Raw genomic sequence first — 26,947 nt, 5'->3', positions numbered from 1 at the left:
GCCAGAGGCCACTATTCCTCACAGTCATACACTTGAATGGAGTCCAATTTTACCTACACAAACATCAGTACATATCATTCAAAGCACTGGTGATCAGGCGAACCAAAGTTTTAAAGCCACAATAGAATGTGTCCCTCTAAAAAGCCCATTTCCATCTCCAGTTCCTTTCATACAGATATTTTCTACAGGGGACTGCCAGAAATCTCTTGGCATTATGCAGTCAAGCTGGATTCTTCCCTTATTTCACTAATCAACAAAAGGTCACCAACAAATTAACTGCAACCCTGGGCCATCCCCAGAATTTGCCAGGCTCGGTTTACTGATTCATTATTGCTATTCTGGAGACATGGGGAGATTAAAACCAAGTTCCTTTCCAACTTGTAAGATACTCCAATACTGTATTAAAGATTATAATCTTAGTGAGTTTCATCTAGCAATATAGTGAAGGTCTCAGCCCACCATTTTATAACTTTTAGTATGTTACAGTAAGCTAAATTAGCTAAAACGTGGCAGTCTGTACATTCGTGGGCCAAGTTTGAAGATCATTTTGATTTGAGACTTGGGCAGAAAGCTCCACTAAACTGAAATGTGGCTGACTACCAGCTTCTGGAAATATGCACTTTATTCAGGCATTCTGAATCATTAATTTATCTCAGGTTTTGTTGACAAGACTGATTATATTTCATTATTTTGCAGCATAATACAGCAGGACAATACTCCATTAATTAAGCACAGTGTGGCAGGATGTAGACATGATCACTCGCTGAGCTGTTAGCTCCTGCAGAGGGAAACAAATGAAATCATCAGATTGATCCCTTACAAACTGAGTTGAGGAGAGGGGCAGAACCTGCTAAGCGAAGTGCAAAGGAAAACAATGGAACCAGGATTTGATGTAGGCTGCTTTTCCTCCTTTAATCAACATTGAATTTTATAAACAACAAATTGCGTCAACTTTACTCGACTCTGCATTAGAATCAGTTGGTTCCATCAGAACACTCCCAGTTTCATTGCACTGGACATAATCCAGGATTGTATACTGCTTAAATCAGATTATGGCCGGCAGATTAAAAGTGCTTGCGGATGGCCAAACGAGAGGGCAGTAATGGGAGATTTAACTGCTGTGTCGTCAGCATAAATAAAGAGGTACATTTTCAGGTTAAGCCATCACCCACAGCATTGTTCACATTGCCGTTCCTCAAGGATATGCTCAGACTGTAAGTATCTATTTAAGTGTGTGCTACAGAACAGCGGTCACTGGCTTTATCTATTTTCCTCCTATCCCCAAGATAGAGGCTGAGTTGTGGTTCCATCCAAGACCTGAACAGAGGAAGGAACGGACTGGGGAATCACTGTTCCTGGTGGTCTAGTACTGATTCCTGTATTCCATATAGATTTATTCATGGATCCATGACACATACTATGCCAGGGAGGAAAGAGGCAATGTTTTTGTTTCTCAATTCTCTCAAACTACTCGAGTGTAACCACCTGGGAAACCTGCCAGGTTAACAACAGAGAAGGGGAGGACAACCTTCTTCCCCTGCCAAGTTTCACTTCTCCTTCATACACAACAGACAAAAAGAAGCACAGCATATGCCAGGGGCCACAGCTTTTGGGGTGGGTGAGGAAAGTGCACATAGAAAATAAGTTTATTACAATAGATCATGAAGCAAGACCACCAATAAAAAGCCTTTTTTTGTGGTGCTTATAATCATAATTCTAACATTGTCTTCATTAGCATAGCTTTGTCAAACCCTAATTTCTTGCTCATTTTGTCAGGCAATATTGAACAGCAGAGCTTACCACGATTGATAGAGAATACAGAATTTCATTTTAAGCAACACTTGGTGACTGTTTGTTGACCCATTCCCAGACCAGACAAAAGGAAACAGATTTACAATTAAAATTATCCAAAGAAACTGCAGGATCTGGAACAGAGTTTTGTACGTATCAGGTCACTGAATCAAATGGGACTCTCTCCTGATGGCTGAGCTAGAACGGATTTTGAGATTTAAAAAAAATATAAAACAATAGAAGATTAATTTTTCTAGCTCCTGCTGCTAATCTATACAAATCAGCTGTCAGGACTTCCCTTGCCCTGCAGCTGCTCTCTCAGCTTCTTGGTGCTTAGTGTTCAGTGTAAATCAGGTCGCCAATTGTGATTGATAGTGAACTCCTCAACCTCAGTTTTTGGTATGAGATACTGGCACTGAAGTACAGTGCAGGTGCAGGCTACAGAACATAAAGCACCTCAGACATTCAGGAGATACTGAGGGAGTGGATGTGGGGAGATGGCAAATATGATTCACAGAGAGAGGAGTGGAGTGGAGTGAAGGTCACACATTGGCTTCTGAAGTTAAGTACTGTAGATAGAGCAGAGTCGAGAGAAGAAATTATGGTACTGTCACAATAAGGTTCTACTGGCTGCAGGTCATCACAAGATAGATGGAATAGATTGTTTTGTTTGAGGTGCACTAGTGGCTAAAGATTTCAGAAAAAAACAGGAGACAACAGTCTCAGTTATGGTAAGATTTACTAGCTTGTGTGTAGATAGAGGCAGGATTTTCGGTCACACAGATGGTTAGTAGTAGCATCTCTGGCCTACTTCACAAAACAGAGGGAACAGTTGGTTGGAGAATGGAGAATCATGCGACAGTCACCCCACAGGCATCCTATAAAACCTTTACAGGCCATCAGTCCAGAAAATATCAAAGCAGTTTCTTGATGAAAACTTCCAGCTCATCTTCACTTTTGACACCTATGAATTTGTCCACAGCACATCCATTCTTCATAGCGATTACAGTCGGGACCACAGTCACCTGCAAATCATTGGAGGGGGGAAAAAACATAAATTACATATTTTCATTCATGCAGCTGTAAGTTTGAAAATGAAACTGTAAATATTAGGTCACAGAGGAGCTGTTTCTTGTTAATCAGCAGCTCAGAAGCAGATATCAACTTGGTGAGAAATCACAGAATCACACAGCATAGCAGACTATTTAGTCCATTATGCCCACAGCAGCTGTTTAGACTAGATTCCCTACAGTATGGGAACAGGCCCTTCAGCCCAACAAGTCCACACCGATCCTCCGGGGAGTAACTCACCCAGACCCATTCCCCTGCATTTATCCCTGACTAATACACGAAACACTATGGGCAATTTAACATGGGCAATTTAGCACTACCAATTCACCTGGGAGGAAACCGAAGCACCCAGAGGAAACCCACACAAACACGGGGAGAATGTGCAAACTCCACAGACAGTCGCCCAAGGTGGGAATCGAACCCAGGTTCCTGGTACTGTGAGGCAGCAGTGCTAACCACTGAGCTACTGTGGTGCCCCATTAGTTCCTATTCTAATTTGCAATTTTTCTCCACTTCAAATTTAGTCAAACCTCAGTTACCTATTGAATGTGCTTCTAGCATCCTTTCAGACAGCGCAGTCCAGATCATGACAATTCACTGAAGTAAAACTTCTCACCTCTCTCTGGTTCCATTGTCATAGAGATGTATAGCACGAAAACATGCACATTAAACTCTATCCCCCAGTTGCTGACTCTATGGCCAGTGTAAACTATTTTTGGCTAATTTGCTCAAAATCCTTCATGATTTTGTACATTTTTATTCAAAGCTATTCTGTTCAAAGGAGAACAACTGCTGAATTTCTAGTCTCTTTGTATAACTGATGTGGAAGGGGAACATTGCTAGACCAATGCTGGAGATAGTAGAAACTCAATTATATTCTTAGTATCTTTCAAAACATTTCACAAGCAATGACTAACAATGGACATTTGGTGTACCACAGAATGCTAATGACAGCAATTGTGGTAACACACTGCTTAACCAATTTTTCTACAATTGGGGGTGGGGTGGGGGGAGAGTTATCAGAGGGTATGTACATGTATTCACACCCACTGAAGCATTTGAACAAAAAGGATGAACTTTTTTTTTTTAAAAATGTCTCACTTAAGGAACAAGTCCTGCAATAAGCAGCACTCATTCAGTGGCAAAATGCTGCCAGCTGATATCCCTGGGCAAGGCATTAACCTGTAACCTTCAAAATCCACAGGAAAACAGTACCACTAACCCAAGCCAATTAGTCACCAATGTCACATAAACAATGAAACGGGACCCAGGCTTCCAGTTGTGCTGTGTAGAGTGCTTCTCCAGGTTGTTCCAGAGATTGCCTGTCGCCAAAGGTCCCTAAGGAACTCTCATCCTTGGCTCCTTCACAGGGAGTAGATTAGGCATTTCAACCTAAAATCATTCAGCCAAAATATTATGGGCTTCCCGACTGGTTGATGAAGAGAGAAATAAATGAACGCAGGCAGAAAAGAAACATTGTCTGTGTTTATGGTGGCCGCTGTAACTTTTTCTAGGTACAGGAGCATCGTAAAATCACACTGGCCTATCGCTTTAATCTCCCACTAGTTTACTGAGCACACTACAAGTTTGTCTGATATCTTTGAGTTAAATCTGAAGTTCAGTATTTACCACATTCTTGGGATTTCAAAATCTGCCTGGAAGTACTCTCAAAGGGTGGTGGGGTGACTTTGAAAGGTATTTGGATAAATACTTGGAAAATAAGTTGCAGGGCTGAAGAGAACAAAAAGGGAGAGATTAATTGGACAACCTCCAAACACATGTTGGGTCAAATGATTTCTTTTTGTATTGTTTTATTCCAGTCTATACCTTTTTGATCTTTACAATTCTCAAAGCTTCTATAAGTTCTGCTGTAGAGAGTCAAGGAAGTACGCCTTGATTTTCTGCAATGGGAGCCTGAACCCCACCCCCCCAAGACACACACACACAAAATAAAACTGACATTTTCCAATCACTGATGCCTCACTCTGTCCCTTAACTTGTATGAATTCAGTTCAGGTCAAAGATTTGTTTCCAGATTTAGTGTGTTCAAATCAGGGATGTAGGCAAGACACAATCGACAGACTGGACTGTACCATGTCTGTTTAGCTGCTTCAGGTGTGTCAGAAAGCTTTGACTAAAGACAGTCAACTGTGAAGCACAGATGCTGTGTATTTAGGTTAGATAAGGTGCAGTTAGAATAGGGAGGGCAGTTTAAGAAAGCCTGTACAATGGAGCACAAAATATTTAGTATGAATACCCAACAGATTTCTCTCTATCTGGCATGAAATACTAGGCTTTATTCAGACACATATGATACAGTAGGTGAGTTCCTGGGTGTTCCTGTAATCAACTAATTCAACATCCTGTATGACGGATATGAACTGAAATCACTGAATAAACCTAAACCCTCAAAACAGTGGGAGTCAGAACTGCTACAGCAGGTAGACTAGTTCCAGTTGTTTCACCTCTATTTGCCTTCCTTAAATATTCTCTTCTTTAAAAAGCATCGGATCCAAAAAAAGCTGAGCTAATCCAAAACTGTGCTGCATGTGTACTAAGTCACTCCAATTCCATTCACCCATCAATCTTGTGCTCGCTGAACTACAATGGCTTCTGGTTAAGCATTTTCAACTTTAAAAATTCCCACCCACCTTTCCCCATCTCTGTAACCTCCAGCATTACTACTCTTCAAGGTCAGATTTTCTCCAATTGTGATTCCTTGCTTGTACATATACATTTAAACATGCCAGAATATTTTCTCAGTGAGTCTGGGTGAAATGTGGAAGTCAGTTAGAAAGTGCTGAAAAATCCAAAGATGGTTGGGGGCAGGGGGCAATATTCATCCTTTAATGAAGCATTGTTACCTCAGGAAACAATGCTGGGTATTCACAAGGATCATTATATCCTATACATTTATTATCCTGTTGTTCTGTTGCTAAAGTTCAGGCTATATTTCATAAGTGATTGGAAGAGTTAGGGTGTATTTCTCAATCAAATCCTGCTGTACAGTATTCAGTAATGCTCATACCTGGTACTCCATGGCAAGGTCTGTGTGTTCATCTATGTCTATCTTTGCCATTATGACATTCCCTTTCTGTTCCGCCACCAATTTCTCGAGTCTTGGTCCAAGAGTGTGGCAAGGCTTGCACCAACTGACAGAGCAAACAGAAACAAGTTAATATTTATTATTTTTGTAAAGATTGCATCTATTTTTATTTTTGATAACAGTTTTAAAACCAGGGATTGCTGCATGCTTTGAAAAGAAGTAACTTGATACTCATTGTGAACACAGCTTGCATAACTGGGTGACAGCTGTGGCTGCAGACAAACTTGAGTCAAAAGGTTGTGTACAAACAGAGCTTTGTTTGGCAAAAAAGTAGCAGATTGGTAACTGGTCATTAGTCTACAAACCAACGATAAAAGGTCTCCTGCTTGCAAACAATTATGTGATTAGCTCAGGTAGCTGGGCAGATTGGGGCTGTAAACAAGATACAGTGAAACCTTTGGGCCATTAGCAGCTCAGGAACTCTCTCTCTTTCGCTGTTCTCTGCAGTAAGCCACTCTAAGACTAAATAAAATCGGTTCGTTATCCTCCAGCATCTTCTGTGATATGCAACTTTTAACAAGTTAAAGAGACCTTTGCTAAGTGAAACAGTCACTGTGTCTCCGGCAGACCAGTGGTAGCATCTGGAGAAGGATGACCGAGAAGCAGACTTTTGACCAGCACAAGAATGATCTCAATAATCCTTATGAACAGGAACCACTGAGCTGTTTTACCAGTTTTCCCACTGTCCACAACCTATGTTTTTTGCTATGCGTGTAAACAGGAGTTTATAAGGGGATTAAAGTTTTAATTAGTAGGCTTATCTGCAGATGCCTCATAACTGTTTACCTGTTCACAGTCTAATTACTTGCACTGATCGCTAATTCTTGTTAAGTACAGAAACCTGGCCTACGCTTTCTGACAATCTCTGGGTCTGAAAAAAAAAACCGGTAAGTTGGGGAATCTTTGCATACTTTTTAGAATCTTTAATTTTTGTGATGATTCCAAGAATAGTGCGATTTAACTTAGTGTGCTACCTCAGTAAGACATAACATTTAGAGATCAAATCTTTCAAGAGTCCACTCATATTTAGGATACAGTTTATAGGAACTTCTTGCATTTCATGTAAATGTTCATTTGTCACTAGAATTGGTTATGTCGTTACAATGGAGGACACAAATTAAGTCCCAAAAATAATCAGTGAACACAGGTAAGAGGGAGGAACTGAAAGAAATTGGTATTAGCAGGTAAATGGTATTGGTGACATTGATTGGATTAAAGACCATTATATCCCCAGGGTCCATTAACCTTTATCCTAGAGTACTGAAGGAAGTAGCCCGAGGAATAGCAAATGCATTGGTGCTCAACATTCACGATTCTATACATGCAATTCGTAGGAATTGTTCCAGCAAGGTAGCTAATATAAACTTGCTATAAAAAAAGGAGTTAGAGATTATAAAAAAGACTGGTTAACCTGACATCAGTAGTGGGGAAAATGTTCGAGTCCTTTATAAAAGATTTAGTAGCAAAGCACTTGGAAAACCATAACAAGATTGGACAGAGTCAACGTGGATTTATGAAACAGAAATCATGTTTGATGAATTTACTGGAATTTTAGAGAATTTAACTGGCAGGGTTGGGAAGAGGGAGCTACTAGATGTTGTTTACTTGGACGTTCGATCAGGTCCCAGTAAGAGATTAGCATGTAAAAATTAAAACACAGAATCAAGTGGAGTGCACTGACATGGACAGAAAACTGGTCTGCAAACAAGATATAAAAGATTCAGAATAAAATCGTCTTTTACTGAGTGATAGGCAGTGACTGGTATGGTAAAACAGAGATCAATGCTTGTATCCCAGTTATTCACAGTATGTATTAAATGATTTAAAATGTAATATCTCCAAGTTGCAAATTACACAAAGCTGGGCGACAGGGTGACTGAGAAGGAGACGGAGATGCTTCAGTGTGATTTGGATAAGTTGACTGAGTGGGTAAATGCATGGCAGAAATATGTTGTAGGTAAATGAGAGGTTAACAGGGAGGGTAACTTTAAATTACCCTCTACAATTCTAAATTCCAGGGAATAAACTCCAAATTTGTGCAATGTCTTCTCATAGTTTAGCTACTGGATTCCTTGTAGCATTCCGGTAAATCTATGCTGCATTCATTCCAAAATCATACATCCAAAGAAATTATGCCCAGAACTGCTGAGTTACTTGAGATGTGGTCGAACCAAGGTTTTGTTTAGTTGAAGCATCAATTTTACCTCTTTGTATTCCACGAGACATAAAAAGCCAGCATTCTAAGAGACATTGATTTTTTTTTGTATCTGCCCATGACAATTTAATGGTCTGTGTTTGTAGACTCTTAGGATTCTTCAGACTTCCCACTGCTTCTAGCTTTTCACCATTTAAAAAATTCCTTTATGGGTCTAAAGTCACTTATCTGTACTGAAACTGAGTCCACTGTTTTGCTTGTTCACCTAATCCATTAGTACCTTTGAAATTATATGCTAACTACACAGCTTGTAATGCTTTATTTACATCAAAGTTGGACACCTGGCTTTCTATCCCATTATCATTAATAAAATGAATGAATAATGGAGATCCCAACATAGATCTCTTCAAGACACCATTAGTCACATCCTACCAATTAGACTACCTGCAACTTTATCCCCTCTACTACTTCCTGCCACTCCACCAATCTCAGAACTGATTCAGTAATCTCTCTCAATGTCATTAACTTAAATTTTAGCTAACAGTTTCTTATGAGACACTGTATTAAATGTCTCAGGGGTCCATATCAATCAGATCTGTAGATATCGCCTTGTCTGCTATTTTTGTCACATCTTCAAAAACTTGCAAGTGTGGGCTATTATTTACAAATCCATGCTGACTGTCTTGGAGCTGACGAAAATTAAAGACATGAGTATTCCACCTTAATTTAAGATTGCAGTGCATTATAGTTCATTCAGGGAGTCCAGGTTGCTATGGCAACATGCACTTTGTTTGCATATACCACTGGTACTGATAGTGGAGACTCCAACTCCCTTGCCAACACACGGTGGACTAGGAATCTCTTCTGCTTTTGCTGCCTGCCATTGGCATTTGTTGGAAGGATTCACAGGTTGATACTCAATCTCATTGCCAAGGAAGGTGTGTTCATAAAGTTGCCAATCAGGTCATGATCTAAGACTTAAACGTGGAACTTCTTGCTCAGGTACAAGAAATTTCCCACTGTGACAGAAGACCTCACTCCTCAATTACATACACTAGTAATTTTTTGACAACAGATATCTGGCTTACTTACCTATAAATTTCCGTCTTCCTCTCCCATCTTTCTTAAATAAGAATAACACGCAATTTTCCCATGTAAAAGGAAGATTTCCTATGGATTGGGTTGGACCCTGGGATGCATCATAAAGTGACATAAGCAAACTTCCACCTGCTTCTGAATGCAGGCCAAACCAATGCACAGTGAGTGTGTCTTCATGCTCTCCTGCCAAGGTTATGTTATAACGTTGAGCAGCACCTCCCATTACTGCATCACCTAGAACTACAAGAAGACACATGGGAATATCAATCTTCAAAATCCTCCTCCCCATTCTAGACAGGGGTATATCGTGTCATTCCTTTGTCATCTCTGGATAAAAATTCTGGAACTCCATCACTAATGGTATCGTGACACTGATAGACATCACCACCATCTCAAGGATAATTAGGGTTTGGGAATAAATGGCAATATTATCAACAAGGCTCACATCCTAACAATTAATTATAAAATGGATTAAATCCAGTATTGAAAGTGCAGCCCAGTAGGAACCAAGTTGAAAATGCTCTAACTTTAATTAGCATTCACCTGGTAACTCCACTTCAAAGGTAGTTCAGCTGTAGTGAAAGATGGGGATTTATCCACTTTTGTACAGCTTAAAGAGCTTACATTAGCTTCAAACCCACAGTATGATTATTCTGGGACTGCACAACAGTAACTGCTGAAAATATTTTGTTTCCTAACAGGAACATCTCTCATCTGGACGAACATGAACATTCACAAAATCAGCAGCCAAAAGCAAACAACAATTAAGGTAAAGGATCAGTACTTCCTGTTTCTGTTCAAACTTCCTTCTTTCAATTGGATACAACCCTGTACATTTTACATTAACAAAACAGGTAGGAAATATTGAAATCTTTCCAAGCAAGATATTGTACTTCTTTTTTTCATTAACACAATCTCCAGGCTTGCGGGAAGTTGAAAAAAAACACACCACAGCCCTCTGCCCTCTTCTGAAGACAATAACTCATTGCACAATACTCAGAAGCATTTGCAAATCCTCAATACTTCAACATCGTGGCTATTCAGCATGAATAAACTTGCTCAGCAAGCCCTGGCAGGAATATCCTGCTGTCTATAAGAACTAGTTATTTACATTCATTTGGAGTATTGTGCACAGTTTTGGGCCCCAAATCTCAGGAAGGATGTACTGGCCCTAGAGAGTGCTCAGAAGAGGTTCATGAGAATGCAGGCCAAGGAATGGACCCAGGAAAGAAAAGTGTAACATATGAAAAATGTTTGATGCCTCTGGGTCTATACTTGATAGTGTGTAGAAGGATAAGGAGGTATCTAATTGAAACATACAGAATACTGAATGGCTTGGACAGAGTAGATATTGGGAAGATATTTCCATTGGTAGGAGACTAGGACCAGAGGACACAGCCTTAGAGTAAAGGGAAGGCCTTTTAGAATGGAAAAAAAAACGAGAAACTTCTTTAACCAGAGAGTGATGAATCTATGGAATTCGTTGCCACAGAAGGCTGTGGAGGCCAGGTCATTGAACATATTTAGGACTTAGATGGATAGGTTTTTGATTGTCAAGGGGGATCAAGGGTTATGGGAGAAAGCAGGAAAATGGGGTTGAGACTCATCATCAACCATGACTGAATGGTGGAGTAGACTTGATGGGCTGAATGGTTTAATTTCTGGTCCTATGTCTTATGGTCTTAAAAGTAAACAATTGTTAATGGACAGCGTCTTACAATTCTTGCAACAGTACTGATCACAAAAGTCTTGCATTCTGTGCTGGTATTAGCTGTGACTCAGTGAGTAGCGCTTCCCTATTGAGTGAGAAGGCCTGAGGTTCAAGTATCCCTCTAGAGATCTGAACACATCTATGCTGACAGGGTACAGTACTGAGGCAGCATGACATTGTTGAGATTGCCTCCTTTCAGGACAAAGCATGGGAATGTAAGTATTGGAGGTAATGTTACAGTGCTTGAAATCCAGAGACCTGACCCGGCTAAGAGTTCAAATCTCATCACAGCAATTAGTTCAATAAATTCTAAAACAAAAAGAAATTAGCATTATTAATGAAATCACTGTTTGCTCCTTTAAGTAAAGAAAGGCTGCCACCCTTACCCAGCCTGGTCCATTTGAGATTCCAGCCAATTTGATTAATGAGGTATCAAGAAACTGTTGAGTTCACTGTTTGCAGCCAAGTCACTGATAACATCCTGATTGTATTACTAAAATGGCATGCTCCAAAATTAGCCATCCTCCTTGCTAAGCAGATACTGTACCGCTATAACACTACCCAGATATGTTCTGCTCACAAATCCAATCTAACCAATTACTACCTAACTTGTCTACTCTTGAATATCAGCAAGTAAAGTATGAGTCCATAGACAGAACTATCAAGCAAAATTTACACATCAATACAGGTATCCCCTGCTTTTCAAACGTTCAATATATGCCACTTTGCTTTTACAAAAGATCTACACTGTTTTCACGAATCCAAAGAGGATTTTCGCTTTTATGAGAAATGGCAAATTTTTCCCAAATAAATCATGCACCTTCACTTTATGCCATTTTTAACTTAGAAAAGGTTTCCTGGGAATGCTCTGGTTTTGATAGCGGGGTATATCTGTAATCTGCTCAACAATGCATGTTCGGGTTCTGCCAGACTGTTTGCCTCCTGAGATGATTATCAGCTTGATCCAAACCTGGGGAAAAACAAACCTCAAAAAAATGTGAGGTGAACACGACTGCGGTTTACACCAAGGCAGCATTTGATGTTGTGGGTCAACAAGTCGTTAATAGGAATCAGAGAGAGCATTCTCAAAGTTGAAGTCATGCCTAGTTCAAAGGAACATAGATGTGGTTGTTGAAGGTCAAGCATCACATTTCCTGGACATTCTGAAAAGATACCTTCAGGGCTTTTTTCAAGCCCAACCATTAGTAAGGTCACTTCAACGACCTTCCTTTCAACAAAGTTAGATATAGAGAGTGCTTGCTGATGTTTGCAGAGTTCCATCCATTCAAGCTCCTCAGATGATGAAGCAGTCTGTGCCCATAGACGGCATGACATGAACAACATTCAGGCTTGGGCTGGTGGGTGTTATGAATGTTACTTGCAGGAAAATTACCATCTTTCAGAGGTAACTATTTAACCACTGCTCCGCCAAATTCAACAGCATTGTCACTACTGAATACCCCATTGTCACCCTGGTGAGTTATCAGAAACTGTGACCAGCTATATAAATACTGTTGCTACAAGAGCAGGTCAGAAGCTAGGAATTCTGCAATAAGTAACTCACCTGCTGACTTTGCAAAGCCTGTCTATCATCTAACAGGCACAAATCAGGTGTGATAGAATACTCTCCAACTGCTTGGATGATTGCAGCTCCAATAACAAATAGTCAATGAGCTCTACAGTACAGAAACAGACCTTTCGTCCAATCGTCCATGTGTGTACCAATCAGTGCCCACCAAGCAGCACCCTCATCTCTTGCGATTCTATGTTGAGGAGTGCAAGGCCAAAAGCTTTGACAGCTCACCTTTCATCAGCAATACGTTTGTTCGAAGAGATGGCTCAGCACCAGCTTTTCAGAGTAATCATAAATAGGCAGTACATGCTGACGGTGTCAGTGACACCTTACATGAATTTATTGAAAAAACAAGACCCTATCTACTCTCTCAGGTATACATAGAAACATCCATGACATTAGCAGGATATTCTCTTTGGTATTTTGACTAATATTTACCTACAATGATCACGACAAAATAGGGACAATTACATTACAACTGTTAAAGGTTTATCTCAGTGAGAAAGAAAGACTCTGAGGAGGTTGACTAAATGACTAGCTTAATTAAATAACATAACTAAATGGCTAAATAAGTTCAGGATTACATAAAAGTTGAAAAAGAAAGTTCAAACCTGCATCAATTAATGGCAGGTGAGTCAGAGTTTAAGAACTGGCATAGAATGATTTGAGAATACTTTATTTTTAAAAGCGACAAGTAGAGTAAAAGAGAAAGCTAGCAAGTAAGATAAACAGAAATAATAAGAGTTCCTACAAGTATTTACAGTAGAAAAAAACACTAAAGCAAGTGAAGTTGGGATATCTGGTCGGCCTGGACAAGTTGGAATGAAGGGTCTGTTTCCGTGCTGTATATCTCTATGACTCTAAGTACTGGTCCTCAACGGTGACTTAGGATTGATATCAAAAACTGAGGAAATAATGGATGACAGGTATTTTGTGTTTCCCAAAAGACTGAGAAATTTCCCAAAAGTACTTAAAAAAAAAAATCAAGAGATGAATGGAAGAGAGGTGCTTAAAATGACCACCATGGGTTTAAAAAACTGCTAGGAAAATGATTAGACTTAAAGTCTAACAGATGACCTCTATCCTATTGTATTAAAAGAAGTGGCTGCAGTAATAATCAAATCCTGCAAAATTCCATGGATTCTGGAAGGATCCCAGCAGATAACTGATATAACACCTTTATTGAAAAAGAGGGGAAAAAAACAGGAAGCATGAAATTCTTTATCAGGTAACCAAAAACTGCCAATTAGGAATTGCCAGAATCCATGATTTAGCAGTAATAGTAGGATACTTAAGAAAATCGTAATTTGATCTGTGTTACAATATCTTTGTAAAGGAGAGATTGCGTTGAGCTAATTTAACATAAGTTTTTGAAGAAAGAACAAGATAGATAACATAGAACCAGTAGATATGGTGTGTTTGGATTTCAAAAGGCATTTAATAAGTGACACAAAGTTCACTATATATGAAAAGAGCAAATGGTGTATCAGCTAATATATTAACACAGGTAAATGATTGGTTAGCTAACAGGAAGGAATAGGGATAAATTTATTTTTTCAGGTTAGCAAGCTCTAACTAGCAAATTGCTGCGATCAGTGCTGGGTCCTCAACAATTTCAGCGATATGGATGAAGGGAGCAAACACAGTAGCTAAATCAAAATTGAAACAACTGTGGACACTGGGAAGCAGAAATCAAACAGAAACTGCTGGAAAAACTCAGCAGGTCTGGCAGCATATGTGGAGAGAAATCAGAGTTAATGTTTCAGGTCCAGTGACCCCCTCTCAGAAATGGTGGTAGCTAGGAAATGTTTGAGTTTTATGTAGATGGTTTTTTTAGGGTGGGGAGTGGGGGTGGGGGTGGGGAATGAGCAAAAGCGTGAATAAATGGTGGAGATAGAGCCCAAAGAAAGAGAAGAACAGCTGGATAGACAAAGGAGTGGATAATGATCAGCCTAGAAGAATGAATAACTAATGGGGTCTATTACTGGCTAACAATGGGTTGTGTGTAATAGAGGCGCCGTTTTGAGCGTAAGCCCTTCATCAGGAACGTGGAGGGAGAAGGGGGCTGAGAATAGGGGGGCTGGGAGGTAGCCCTCATCTCCCTATTTATCTGTCAGCCCCCTTCCCCCTCCACATTCCTGATGAACGGCTTATGTCTAAAACATTGACTCTCCTGCTCTTTGGATGCTCCCTGACCTGCTGTGCTTTTTCCAACACCACAATTTTCGACTGACTCTCCAGCATCTGCAGTCCTCACTTTATTCATGTGATAACAAGGCCTGGCATGTGGGGGTTAGGGTAAGGACATGGGGGATGACGATTCAAACTCTGATATGGAGTCCAGAACAATGTAAAGCTCCCAAGCAGAAAATGAGGTGCTGTTCTTCCAACTTGTGCTGAGCTTTGCTGCATGCCTGAGACAGAGGTGTTGACCAGGGAATAAGATGGTGCGTTGAACTGTGTTGAATTTAGCATAATAGTTAAATTTCCCAATGACACCAACATTAGTAGGAGGTATTGAAATGAGGTGGAGAATCTGTAAATGGAGCTGAAAATGTGTTGCTGGAAAAGCGCAGCAGGTCAGGCAGCATCCAGGGAACCGGAGAATTGACGTTTCGGGCATAAGCCCTTCTTCAGGAATGAGGAAAGTTTGTCCAGCAGGCTAAGATAAAAGGTAGGGAGGAGGGACTTGGGGGCGGGGCGTCGGAAATGTGATAGGTGGAAAGAGGTCAAGGTGAGGGTGATAGGTGAGACTGGGGTGGGGGCGGAGAGGTCGGGAAGAAGATTGCAGGTTAGGAAGGCGGTGCTGAATTTGATGGATTTGACTGAGACAAGGTGGGGGGAGGGGAGATGAGGAAACTGGTGAAATCCGAGTTCATCCCTTGTGGTTGGAGGGTTCCTAGGCGGAAGATGAGGCGCTCTTCCTCCAACCGTCGTGTTGTTGTGGTCTGGCGATGGAGGAGTCCAAAGACCTGCATATCCTTGGTGGAGTGGGAGGGGGAGTTGAAGTGTTGAGCCACAGGGCGGTTGGGTTGGTTGGTCCGGGTGGACCAGAGGTGTTCTCTGAAATGCTCCGCAAGTAGGCGGCTGTCTCCCCAATATAGAGGAGGCCACATCGGGTGCAGAGGATGCAATAGATGATGTGTGTGTCCGCAAGTAGGCGGCCTGGGACCTCTGGGACACCCGGAGCCTGCTGGACAAACTTTCCTCATTCCTGAAGAAGGGCTTATGCCCGAAACGTCGATTCTCCTGTTCCCTGGATGCTGCCTGACCTGCTGCGCTTTTCCAGCAACACATTTTCAGCTCTGATCTCCAGCATCTGCAGACCTCACTTTCTCCTCAATCTGTAAATGGATACAGATTTGGCAGATGGGAGTATCGAAATATAAACTTGACCATTTTGGCACAAGTGTTCTGGTGTACGAAGTGTGGAAAGTTAGTCTACAGGTGTAAGTGACTAGGAAGTAAAATGGACTGTTGGTACTTATCAAAAAGGTAATGCAATATAAAAGTAGGGACATTTTAATGCTGCTGCACAGTCTTGATGAGACTGCATCTGGAGTACTGTGTACAGCTTTGTTTTCCTTATTTGAAAATAGATACTTCAATATAAATTTTAAATAGTTTAGAGAAGATTCACCTGATTCATCCCAGCACAAAGGATTTTTCTTTAGAAAAAAGGTTGAACAGGTGGAGCTTATATCCATTTGGGTATAAGATGAAAGGTGACCTTTGAGAAACATAGGTGATTGAGAGGAGTTGCGAGGGAGCAGTCTTGAAGGCCTGAATGACCTATTCTTGCTTCTCAGCGTTTCTATAAAAATCTGATTACATGATTATCATATTGCTATTTGAGGAATTTTCTTGTGCACGTGTCTTCTACAACACAACAGTGACTGTACTCCCATGAGCTGTGAAGGAGAATTTTTGGAAGTTCTGGAGGTTGTGAATGGCATTACATGAATGCATGCGTTCCCTTTCTTCACAGGAATAGAATACTTTACACCAGTAAAGTAAAGGGAGACTCAAAAGGGGTACAGTGTCATTTTCGTACAATTACAACCACATTTGTCATGAGGAGACAGGATGAAAGGAAAATCAGGACAAGACTTATACATTTGATGATAAGATCCTGGGGAGTGTTGCTGAACAAAGATCTTGGAGTGCAGGCTCAATAGTTCCTTGAAAGTGGAGTCACAGATAGATATGATAGTGAAGAAGGCATTTATTATGCTTTCCTTTATTGGTCAGAGCATCGAATATAGGAATTGGGAGGTGATGTTGCGGCTGTTGGTTTGGGCACTTTTGGAGTATTGTATGCAATTCTGGTCTCCCTCTTATTGAAAAGGATGTTGTGGAACTTGAAAGGGTTCTGAAAACATTGACAAGGATATTGTCAGGGTTTGAGCTATAGAGAGAAGCTGAATAGGCTGGGACTGTTTCCTCTGGAGCATCAGAGGCTGAGGGGTGACCTTATAGAAGTTTATAAAAACATGAGGGGCATCAACAGGGTAAATAAACAACATCTTTTCCTTGAGGTGGGGAAGTCCAGAACTAGAGACAATAGGTTTAAGATAAGGGGAAAGATTTAAAAAGGACCTAAGGGGCAAGCTTTTCATGCAAAAGGTGGAGCGTGTATGGAATGAGCTGCTAGAGAAAGTGGTAGAGGCTGGTAGATTTACATTTAAAAGGCATCTGGATGGATATGACAAGGACGGGTGTAGAGGAATATGGACCAAGTGCAGGCAAACGGAAATAGATTAGATTAATTTGGGATCTCTGATCAGTGTGGATGATTTGGACTGAAGGAATGTTTCCGTGCTGTAAACTCTATGATTGGCAGACACAGCAGGTTATCCTGATGGCCACTTTACAGTCTGAGTTCAGAATCATATAGTGGCACACCTCAGCAACCATTCCCAGTGCACTGTGCCACATACTAGACATCCCACTTTGAAAAGGTTATATGAACAATTTGGTTGTGAAGAAAACATTCCACAGCAAATGGACTGTGATCCACTGCAATGTGAATTGACAAAGTTGAACAAAACATTGAGAAGGTTAACTATGGCAATGAGGTTGAAAGAAGGCCAGAGTGGAATTCAGGTGGAGTGTGAAGTAGTTGCAGTTAGTATACTCTCAAGCTTGGTTTGAAAGCACACCTGGCTGTCAAAGTAAAGGAAATGCTGAGGGGTTAAGGAATTCTTCAATGTTATAGTTCTTTCAAAGAATGAATACAAAGGTGACTTCAAGGCAAAGAGCACATCATTTTCATAAAACATTTCATTTATGTAGCACTGATCACAGTTCTAAAATATCATATCCTATTTGTATATCAGTGTGTGAAAAGCCAAGACCAGGTTCACAGTTGACCATGAGACTCCAAAGTCAAATTGTCATTGGACTAAGGGGAGATAACACTCAGTTTAAGAGTTAGCCAATGACATTTACAAGTGGGTGTCAGTGGAGAGGAATAGAGTTCAAAGGAATATAATTGTCATCTACTTTGGAAATATATTGCTTGAATTGGTGTAGGGTTGAAACCTGGAACTCCCCACTGAGTAGCACACTGTGGGAACAGTTCACACCCACTCTTTCAAAGGCAACAGGTGACAGTTTTCATGCCATGTATGGTTAAACTGGAGTTAAACCTGGTAGGGGATAGCAGCACCTGGAATCAACAGTTTATGAAAACACACCCAGAGATCAAATTCCAGCCTTTATATCTGGAAGGACTCTTTCTCCTTCTCTATACTGCAAGAATCCAGATTAGTGCAGACATGCTCTCTGCCTGATGGTCAGAGGTACAAACCCAAAACACTCATAAATTAAACTCATCATAAATGGGTGCTCAACTCAGTCTGTGTACACAGGTGTGGAAATGAAGACATGGAAATTCTTAACCAATATATTACTGTGTGTGCACTGATTATTGACAATATTGAGATGAAACTGTGTTCAGTTGTCTCAGATAAAGCCTCCTGCTCCTTTCAAGTGACCCACAAAAATGTAGGCAAGTAAAAAATAAATGCCATTTACCTCCACAGTTGGTCCTAAGTCCAACTGTCATCCTCCTGTGCTGCCATTGCTCTGATCCCACACCAAAAAAAAACTTGCATTTATATAGTCCCTTTCCTGCCCTCAGCATAGTCCAAGGAGTCTTAACAGCCAATGAGGTATTATCCCAGTTGTAATTATGCTGCAACAAGGCTGATTTCGCACATTAGCAATTTCCCACATACAAGTGTGATAATGACTGCATGTGCTGATTGAACGAACTTGGTTGAGAATAAAATATTGGCTTTGTTTCACAACTCATTTAAAAGACTGCCCCTCAAATGGGTAGATTTCCCACAATACCACTTTCCAATGTCAAGTGCTTAAGTTTCTGATGTGGAATTTGAATAGACAATCTTCAGAGGCAACAACAGAACCATGGCTGGCATCACAATAGAGTCAAAACCCTATCAGAAAGGTACATCTTCCCTGCAAGCTGATCTCTGGATCATCCCAATGTTCCATTTATTGTATCAAGTGACCACTATTCAGTGACACCAGTTCCTTGGTGATGATGGCCAGTTCAAATCTTCCACTGCCCTGGACTCTTGCCCAGTTTATCCTAACTGTACATCACAAAACTAACTAGTTCTGGAGAAATGCATACTTGGGCAACCTAAAATTGAAGATGGACCAATGTGGAAGAATAAAATACATTCATGCAGAAACCAGACCGATACAATAGGGAGAATGGGATTGATGGATATGGAAAGAGAATTAGATGTGATGGATGAGAGGAGGATCATACGGAACATATACTCAACTGAATATTTTAAATTGTAAAAGATGTAGTTCTAGGGAGAGAAATCTTGTGCTCTGCCACTTCTGTTTCCAGGCCCCTTATCTCCAACTCTGACCCTTTTAACTATTGTGCACCTTTGTGCTGTGTTTTGGGTGAAATATAATGAGGAGGCACAGTGGAGGCCTTTCAGCCCATCAAGGCAATGCTAATTCTTTCAAAGAGAAATCCAGATCAGTCCTATTTTTCTTCATCAAGAATCCTCACCAACTCTAATTCTTTCCTTTTCTTTTTGCTCCAAGTCTCTAGTCAATGTTCTTTTAAACACATTCAAATCTTTATCTGTCACAATTTCAGGTCTGAAGTGCATTCCAAATCCCAACTACTGTTTATATAAACATTTTCCTCATGTTGCCTCTGGTTCTTTTGCCAATCAATTTAAAGTTAAACCTGTCTCATCTTATTAATCGTTTAGCTTTTGGAAACAGTTTCTAGGATGCTGCCTGAACCTGCTGTGCTTTTCCAGCAACACATTTTCAGCTCTGATCTCCAGCATCTGCAGCCCTCACTTTCTCCTTCAAAATAGCATACATCTTCATCAAAGCTTCTTAGCTCCAAGGAAAGCATTCTCAGATTTTTTTGCAATCCTTCAGCCCTAGAGCCATACAGTCATACAGCATGGAGACAGACCCTTTGGTCAACCAGTCCATGCTGACCATAATCCCAAACTAAACTAGTCCCACTTGCCTGCACTTAGCCCATATCCCTCCAAATATTTCTTATTCATGTACTTATCCAAATGTCTTTTCAAAATTGTAACTAACTGCATCCATCACTTCCTCTAGAAATCCATTCCACACATGAACCACTGTGTAAAAAAAAAGTGCCCATCATGTCTTTAAACCTTTCTCCTCTCATCTTAAAAATATACCCCAAGTCTTGAAATCCCCCATTCTAGGGAAAAGACACCTGCCATTCATCTTTTCTATACCCATCATGATTTTATAAACCTCTACAAGGTCACCCCTCAACCTCATATGTTCTAGTGAAAAGTCCCAGTCTATCCAGCCCCTCCTTATAACTCAAGCCCTCCATTGCCAGCAACATCCTGGTAAATCTCTTCTGAACCCTGATTAGCTTAATAATATCTTTCCTCTCATTCTCAGGTCTAACTTTAACAATTGACACGTTGACTATAATAATATCCTTTACATTCCTCTCTTGATCTTGCATAGCTACAAGCTAGAGATTCCACATTTATTTTCAATTAATTCATTACTTTAATGATTTCATCTTTTCTTGGTTCACACATAGTTCAGTATTCCATTGACAGATTCAAAACTGTCCATTGTTCTTTGTAGCTGAAAATGTGTTGCTGGAAAAGCGCAGCAGGTCAGGCAGCCTGAAGAAGGGCTCATGCCCGAAACGTCGATTCTCCTGTTCCTTGGATGCTGCCTGACCTGCTGCGCTTTTCCAGCAACACATTTTCAGCTCTGATCTCCAGCATCTGCAGTCCTCACTTTTTCCCATTGTTCTTTGTAGCCTCCTTCTCAGACTGCACCTTTGGAGCCTCCTCCTCAGACTGCACCTTTGGAGCCTCCTCCTTTGCCACCCAGTGTGAAGCTCCTTCTTGGATTCCCTTGAGCCTTCACAGGCCTAATTTGTCCCTCTCTTACAGCCTCTCCACTTCTTCTCTTCTCACCCCACCCCACCAACCACAGCAGACAGCAGTACCCACATCTAGCTGACAGCAATCCAACCCAGAGCCATGCTCAGCACCAGTTCTTCATGGATCCTGTCTCTCTTGCTCGTGGGATCAACCTTGCTATAACTGGCTGCTTTGCCTTGCCTTGCTTCCCCCCCCCCCCTTAAAAGGCATAAGATCCTGTGTAAGTACATGAAAAGGAAAGGTTCGAAGGGATATGGGCCAGGAACAGGCAGGTGGGACTAGTTTAGTTTGGGATTATGTTCAGCATGGACTAGTTGAACCAAAGGGTCCGTTTTCATTTTGTATGACTAACTCCTTTGGGCCCTGATTCTCAGTTTAAAAAAAAACTCTGCTTGGAAATTTTAATTCATTTTACAATTCTCTGAAGGATACCCAGTTCTTAGAATCAGTGCAGAAGAGGCTTATGAGTACAGTATGAGGGAATGAGGATCTTCAGTTGTGTGGAGAACTAAAGAAGTTGATATCCTCTTTAGAGCAGAGGTGGATATAAAAAAATTCAACAAAAGTTTAAAATCCTTCAAGGCTTTTACAACAGCAATGATGGACCAATGATTTCTCTCTTCATAGAAATGAAGCCACACTGCACAACTCGCACTAGCATCTGACTGCTCGGTTAAGCCAGGCAGCACACTACCTCCTGGCTCTACTTAAAACATAACCGAGTTCCATTTCTAGAACACAGCCCGCTCCTTTACTAAAACTCGGAATCCTGGCCTCAAAGTGGCCAGTGAACTCATCCTTACTGAGACTTCAGCTCTGATCTGTGAGCTCAGCACAGATCAAAGACCCATACCTGGTTGGCATGATTGAGTAATTATTACATGTGGAGTTGCTCTAAACCATTGCAAAAGTAAACAAACTGCTTAAGATGGAACAAAAAAAATTGTTGGCAGAAGTCAACGCAGGTGGCATTAACATATAGCTCCAAGACTATAGAAGGTTTTTATAAATAATTAATGGAGATATGTGAAGCAAGAGGTCAACAGAATCAATACCCACTCTGCTGAGTTAGCAAATCTCTGACTAAGAGTTAGCAATTGCCTCGAAATTTCTAACGGAGGGTGGGAGGGGAAGAAAAGGAGGAAGAATGACCTCCTGTCATCATGAAACCTCATATTAAGGGTGCAATGTGAGGGTAGAATTTGTCTCCATTGCAATGCTTCTAAGTGCAAGGTAGCCCATTGCAGCTAGGCAATGACCACTTTAGTAAGTATTGCCCAAAATGTAATGAAGCTGCAGAAACCCATCAGGAAATGAAACAAAATCAACTCACCTTGCATGAAAATCTACCAGAACTGGTTTTTTGTTGTTCAGGACTCGATCAGTGAAATCTGTCTTGTTCTGTACATTGAAAGTATCACTGCAGGCTGGAGAATCACAAAACCCTCTGGAGAAAGGTGAACCTGCTCGATGTAGGAAGGGAGGCTTGTGGTTATGCCAGGGGAGATGGTTCAGGCTGGGCGACAAAGCTGAGGGTGGAGAGCACAATGAGCCACAGGACTTCCTCAGGTTCAGGCACACGAGTCTCCTCAGCAAGAGCCTTTGAGCCATCGGTAAAAGGAGCTGGTTAGTGTCAGAACCTGCAAACAATTTCAAATGTTGAAGAACTACAGCAGCAGCTTTCAGTTACCTCACTATAAACATGTAACAAGACAAGGCCCAGAGAATATTTCAATAGATCAAAACTTACGGCATTACACAATTGTTGAACAAAATGTATTAATCTGTGGAACAAGGAATGCTCCTTCAGATCAGTAACACACTCAGATTATATACCTGCTCGGTGTCAGATTACCTCAAGTTAGATTTTTTTTGTTTCATAGAGTATGAGTGGCGCTAGTTATGCCAGCAGTTAAAAGCTGCTTGCTTGAAAATACAGTTCATATGGTGCTTGGTACATCACTGAACAGAACATATTCTGGGCTACCCTACATTGGTGATAGCTCAAGGGGCTGAATGGTTTAACCCAGTTTCTGTGTTTATGTAACTGCTCCCTAGCAATGCATCAACACCATCCCAGCTAAGGACACAGCCAACGTCTCTGCAATCCAGAACAGCAGAAAGGTTCAGACCAGGGACTTAGTCACTCAAAATGATTTATTACAGGGTAGGAAGTGATCAGAATTACAGAAACTTAATAAAAATAACAGTGCTTCAACAGCCTGTACAAATTCACATCATGGCATTGCTATTGAAGCTTGGAGCTTCTGCTGACTCATGAGGACAAGGAACATTCCATGGAGGGGAAGGCAATCAAGTGGATCACATGGATTAATCCTAACCACCATTTGAATATCAAAGACATACTAGGGCAATGGCGCAGGACAATGTGAAGAGAGATTATAAGAACGTGGGACCTCAGGTGAGGTGTATATCAATAAGTTTTTGATTGATCTGGCCATGGTCTCAACTCCATTCTCCTGTATGCCAACTGCACACACACATGCACCTCCCTCATATACCTTAAATCTCATCAATTAAAAATCTGTTTATTTCTTCAATAAATAAATGTAAAAACCCAATCTCCACTATCTTCTGGTGAAGAGAATTCTCAGATTTCATCCGATTTCTGCATTAAAAAGGAGACAGATGCAAACAATTTGTAACATACAAAGAACAAAAGGCATAAGACTGGCATTACTGCCAGTCATGCAGTGGTTACAGAGTAAGCAGCCACTCTGAACTTTCTATTATCAGGGGGAAAAAAATCCACCAATAAATAAAGACATCACAGATCAAGGATTCAGCTAGTCTCTTGCTAAAATTGAGAATGGAGGTTTATTCAGTGGGCCACCCCTGCTCCAACTGAGGTCAACAGGAACCTACCACTTCTTCAACCAATTGGAAAGGGAAGAAAGCAATTTGTCATGGTTTGCCCAAAATATCACAGATGCCCAGAAGCACACCACTTTCATTCACTTTTAGGATGTGGGCATTGCCCATCCCTGGCTGCTCTTGAGTTGGTAGTGGTGAACTACCTTCATGAACCACTGCAAACCATGCGTTAAATGTACAATGCTTTTGGGGTTGGGGCAAGACAGTGACGGAACAGCAATATATTTCCAAGTCAGGATACTGAGTAGCTTGGAGGGGAACTTGCAGGTGGTGATGTTCCCATGTATCTCCTGCCCTTGTTGATGCTGTCCAAGGATCTTTGGCAAATTTCTGCAGGGCATCTTGTAGATGGTACACACTGCAGCTACATCAGTGATGGAGGGACAGAATGTTTGCGAATATGGTGCAATCAACAGCTGCTTTGTCCTGAATAGTTTGGGGAATCAGGAGATGAGTTACTCTCTGCAGTATTTCTACCCTCTAACCCACTCTTGTAGAGAATGTGTTTATGTGGAGTGTCCCATTCAGTTTCTAGTCAATGATAACCCCAAGAATGCTGATAGTTGGGGATTTGGCGATGGTGATACCACTAAATGTCAAGAAACAGCAGTTAGATTGGCTCTTATTGGAAATGGCTATTGCCTGACATTTGTGTGGCACCTTTTGGCCCAAGCCTAGATATTGTCCAAGTCATATTGCATTTGGACATGGACAGCTTCAGTATCTGAGGACTCTCAAATAGCACTGAACATTGTTCTCTGATGGCTGCACATTCCCACATCAGACCTTATTATACAGGGTTGAAAACAGTGGTGCTGGAATTCCTGCATTAAATACTTATGCTCAAAACCTCAACTCTCCTGCTCCTCAGATTCTGCCTGACCTGCACACATTTCAACTCTGATCTGCAGTCCTCACTTCCTCCTTATTATATAGGGACAGTTAATAGCTTATTCTGCTCAAAGTGTTTAGCTACAATGCAATCTCGTTGGAATTCCTATAGCCGATCACGTTATACCTTCGGGAGAAATGCACACAGGGTCACTGCATTACAATGAAAGAGCAAGAAGCAATTTGAACCACTCCACAACTACCCTGAATTTTTTCCCTCCCACTCTCAGATTGCTCCAAATGACAGTTAAAAGTCCAAAAGGCTGGAAATCATTTTTAACACTCCTATACTGCAGTCGTCTATCAATGGGCAATTAACGAGGTAAAAACAATGACTGCAGATGCTGGAAACCAGATTCTGGATTAGTGGTGCTGGAAGAGCACAGCAATTCATGCAGCATATCAATGGGCAATTGTTAACTTTCTCTACAAACCAACACAGACCTTCCCTCCCACTCTCCCTGGGTTTCCTTCCACACACGCACACCAAGTTATATACCTTCCCTTCCCTCAAGGCATTCAAAAGACAACTACATTCCTATATATTTACAGAAACACGTATTTCAAAGCAGACAAATCACTGACATTGCCTGAAGGTCACTGACTGGGTTATGACAGTTCGTGACAATTACGTAACCTATGATAGTCATCGTTACGAACACCATCATTTATTTTCAGACCTTATAAATTGAATTTGAATTCCACTCGATGCCAATGGCAGGATTATAACCAGAGTGCCCAGAATATTAACCTGGATGACTATACGGTTACATAACCACAATATCACCACCTCCACTCATATATATATATAAAGCTCTCTCTCTTCACCTGTCTCGTCTCCTTCTTTCTACTTTTATTACTTTTCTCGCGTTCTCTCTCCCCAAATTTTTCTTTTAGATTTCTCTCTCACCTCGCTAGCTTCCACGCGAGGCTAAAGGACCTTCCGGTTCAATTTACGTCACTTCCTGGAAACAATTTCCCGAGCGTCTTCGCGGTATTTGAGTTGGCGCGACCGCACATATATCTCTTCCTTTGTTTAGGGACGGAGTGGGCCGACGATTTATTCCCTTCGATCACTGTGCGAGGAAGACCACGAGGTTAGGTGGATAAGAGTCGGCTGAAATGAGGGGAAGGCCGGGGGATGAAGGGGCGGGGGAAGTGAGGAGCCCGTCAGCTTTGTGAAGGAGTCCGTGGGCGTGGTTAACCGGGTGTCACGTGGTGTATCACTCGACTGGCCTCTGCTGCTTTGAGCTGGAAATGTGTTGCTGGAAAAGCACAGCAGGTCAGGCAGCATCCAGGGAACAGGAGAATCGACGTTTTGGGCATAAGCCCTTCTTCAGGACCTGCTGCGCTTTTCCAGCAACACAATTTCAGCTCTGATCTCCAGCATCTGCAGTCCTCACTTTCTCCACTGCTGCTTTGACCCAACTTGTGGCTGATGCATTGATTTAGCATAACCTTAGAGTGGCTTATCAGGTAACAACAAAATACTGTACTGTACTGTACATTTTTAACAACAACAGTTGGAAGCTGTTAAAAATAAAATCATAAGGTGCGAATAGTTTGTCATTTTATACAATAAATACAAATCTCCAGAGCTAAGTGATAATCTCCTTATACAAAGTATAAAAATAGAAGAAACTCAGTAGGTCTCAGCATCCGGAGAGATAAATAGTTAACATTTTGAATCCAATATTCTCTAGCACTATCTGTGATGTCCAGTACGTGCAGTAACCTTTATTAGCTCTGGTGGCCTAATGGACAAGGTACTAACTTCCTCAGCCAAGTATTCAAGTCCCTTCTGGGGTAATTAATTATTATGGCTGAAAATGTGTTGCTGGAAAAGCGCAGCAGGTCAGGCAGCATCCAGGGAACAGGAGAATCGATGTTTCGGGCATAAGCCCTTCTTCAGGAATGTAGAATTATTATGCCCATTGTATCTGATGGTAGAAACAGGGAAATTTTAAATGTCTTGTTTCTCCTCCTCTTCCTGAGGACTGTGTGTTTTTTGGGTATTCTTCAATATCTCACTCTGGTGAACCACAGTGTATGAAATGAAATATTGGTTGTTGGCTGTGTGGGAATAACAATTGGACCATTCTGAGCTTTTTAACATGAAGGGTATATGATGAAATGTAACCTCCCTTCCCCCCACCCCCACCCCAACTTTCACTAAGCTGACGGCACTGCT

The 26,947-nt window shown here is 41.2% G+C and overlaps 1 protein-coding gene across 2 annotated transcripts; it reads right to left on the bottom strand.

Moving 5' to 3' along the window:
• txn2 (thioredoxin 2) lies at nt 1-25,945 on the bottom strand. Of its 2 annotated transcripts, none has more exons than XM_043679973.1 (4): nt 25,585-25,945; nt 22,304-22,610; nt 5,891-6,014; nt 1-2,816 (listed from the first exon to the last, which is right to left on the bottom strand). In XM_043679973.1, the coding sequence occupies exons 2-4, from the start codon at nt 22,579-22,581 to the stop codon at nt 2,706-2,708; spliced, it is 513 nt and encodes a 170-aa protein (XP_043535908.1). In that variant the 5' UTR covers nt 22,582-22,610; nt 25,585-25,945; the 3' UTR covers nt 1-2,705. The 2 variants fall into 2 exon arrangements, with proteins under 2 accessions (XP_043535908.1, XP_043535907.1); XM_043679972.1 differs by having other exon boundaries at nt 25,667-25,944.
• Nucleotides 25,946-26,947: the final 1,002 nt, after the last annotated feature.

Source organism: Chiloscyllium plagiosum, chromosome 39 (assembly GCF_004010195.1).
Source record: "Chiloscyllium plagiosum isolate BGI_BamShark_2017 chromosome 39, ASM401019v2, whole genome shotgun sequence".
Lineage (NCBI taxonomy): Eukaryota > Metazoa > Chordata > Chondrichthyes > Orectolobiformes > Hemiscylliidae > Chiloscyllium > Chiloscyllium plagiosum.
Note: the sequence above shows the minus strand (reverse complement) of the source record. Positions and strands in the feature narration are given on the sequence as shown.

Excerpts from the sequence above, each read along its gene's own strand:
- txn2 (XM_043679973.1), bottom strand. The coding sequence starts at position 22,581 with ATGGCTCAAAGGCTCTTGCTGAGGAGACTCGTGTGCCTGAACCTGAGG. Across the intron at positions 6,015-22,303 it reads CTGGTAGATTTTCATGCAAG|TTGGTGCAAGCCTTGCCACA; the intron begins GTGAGTTGATTT and ends TTGCTCTGTCAG. Across the intron at positions 2,817-5,890 it reads ACCTTGCCATGGAGTACCAG|GTGACTGTGGTCCCGACTGT; the intron begins GTATGAGCATTA and ends AATGATTTGCAG.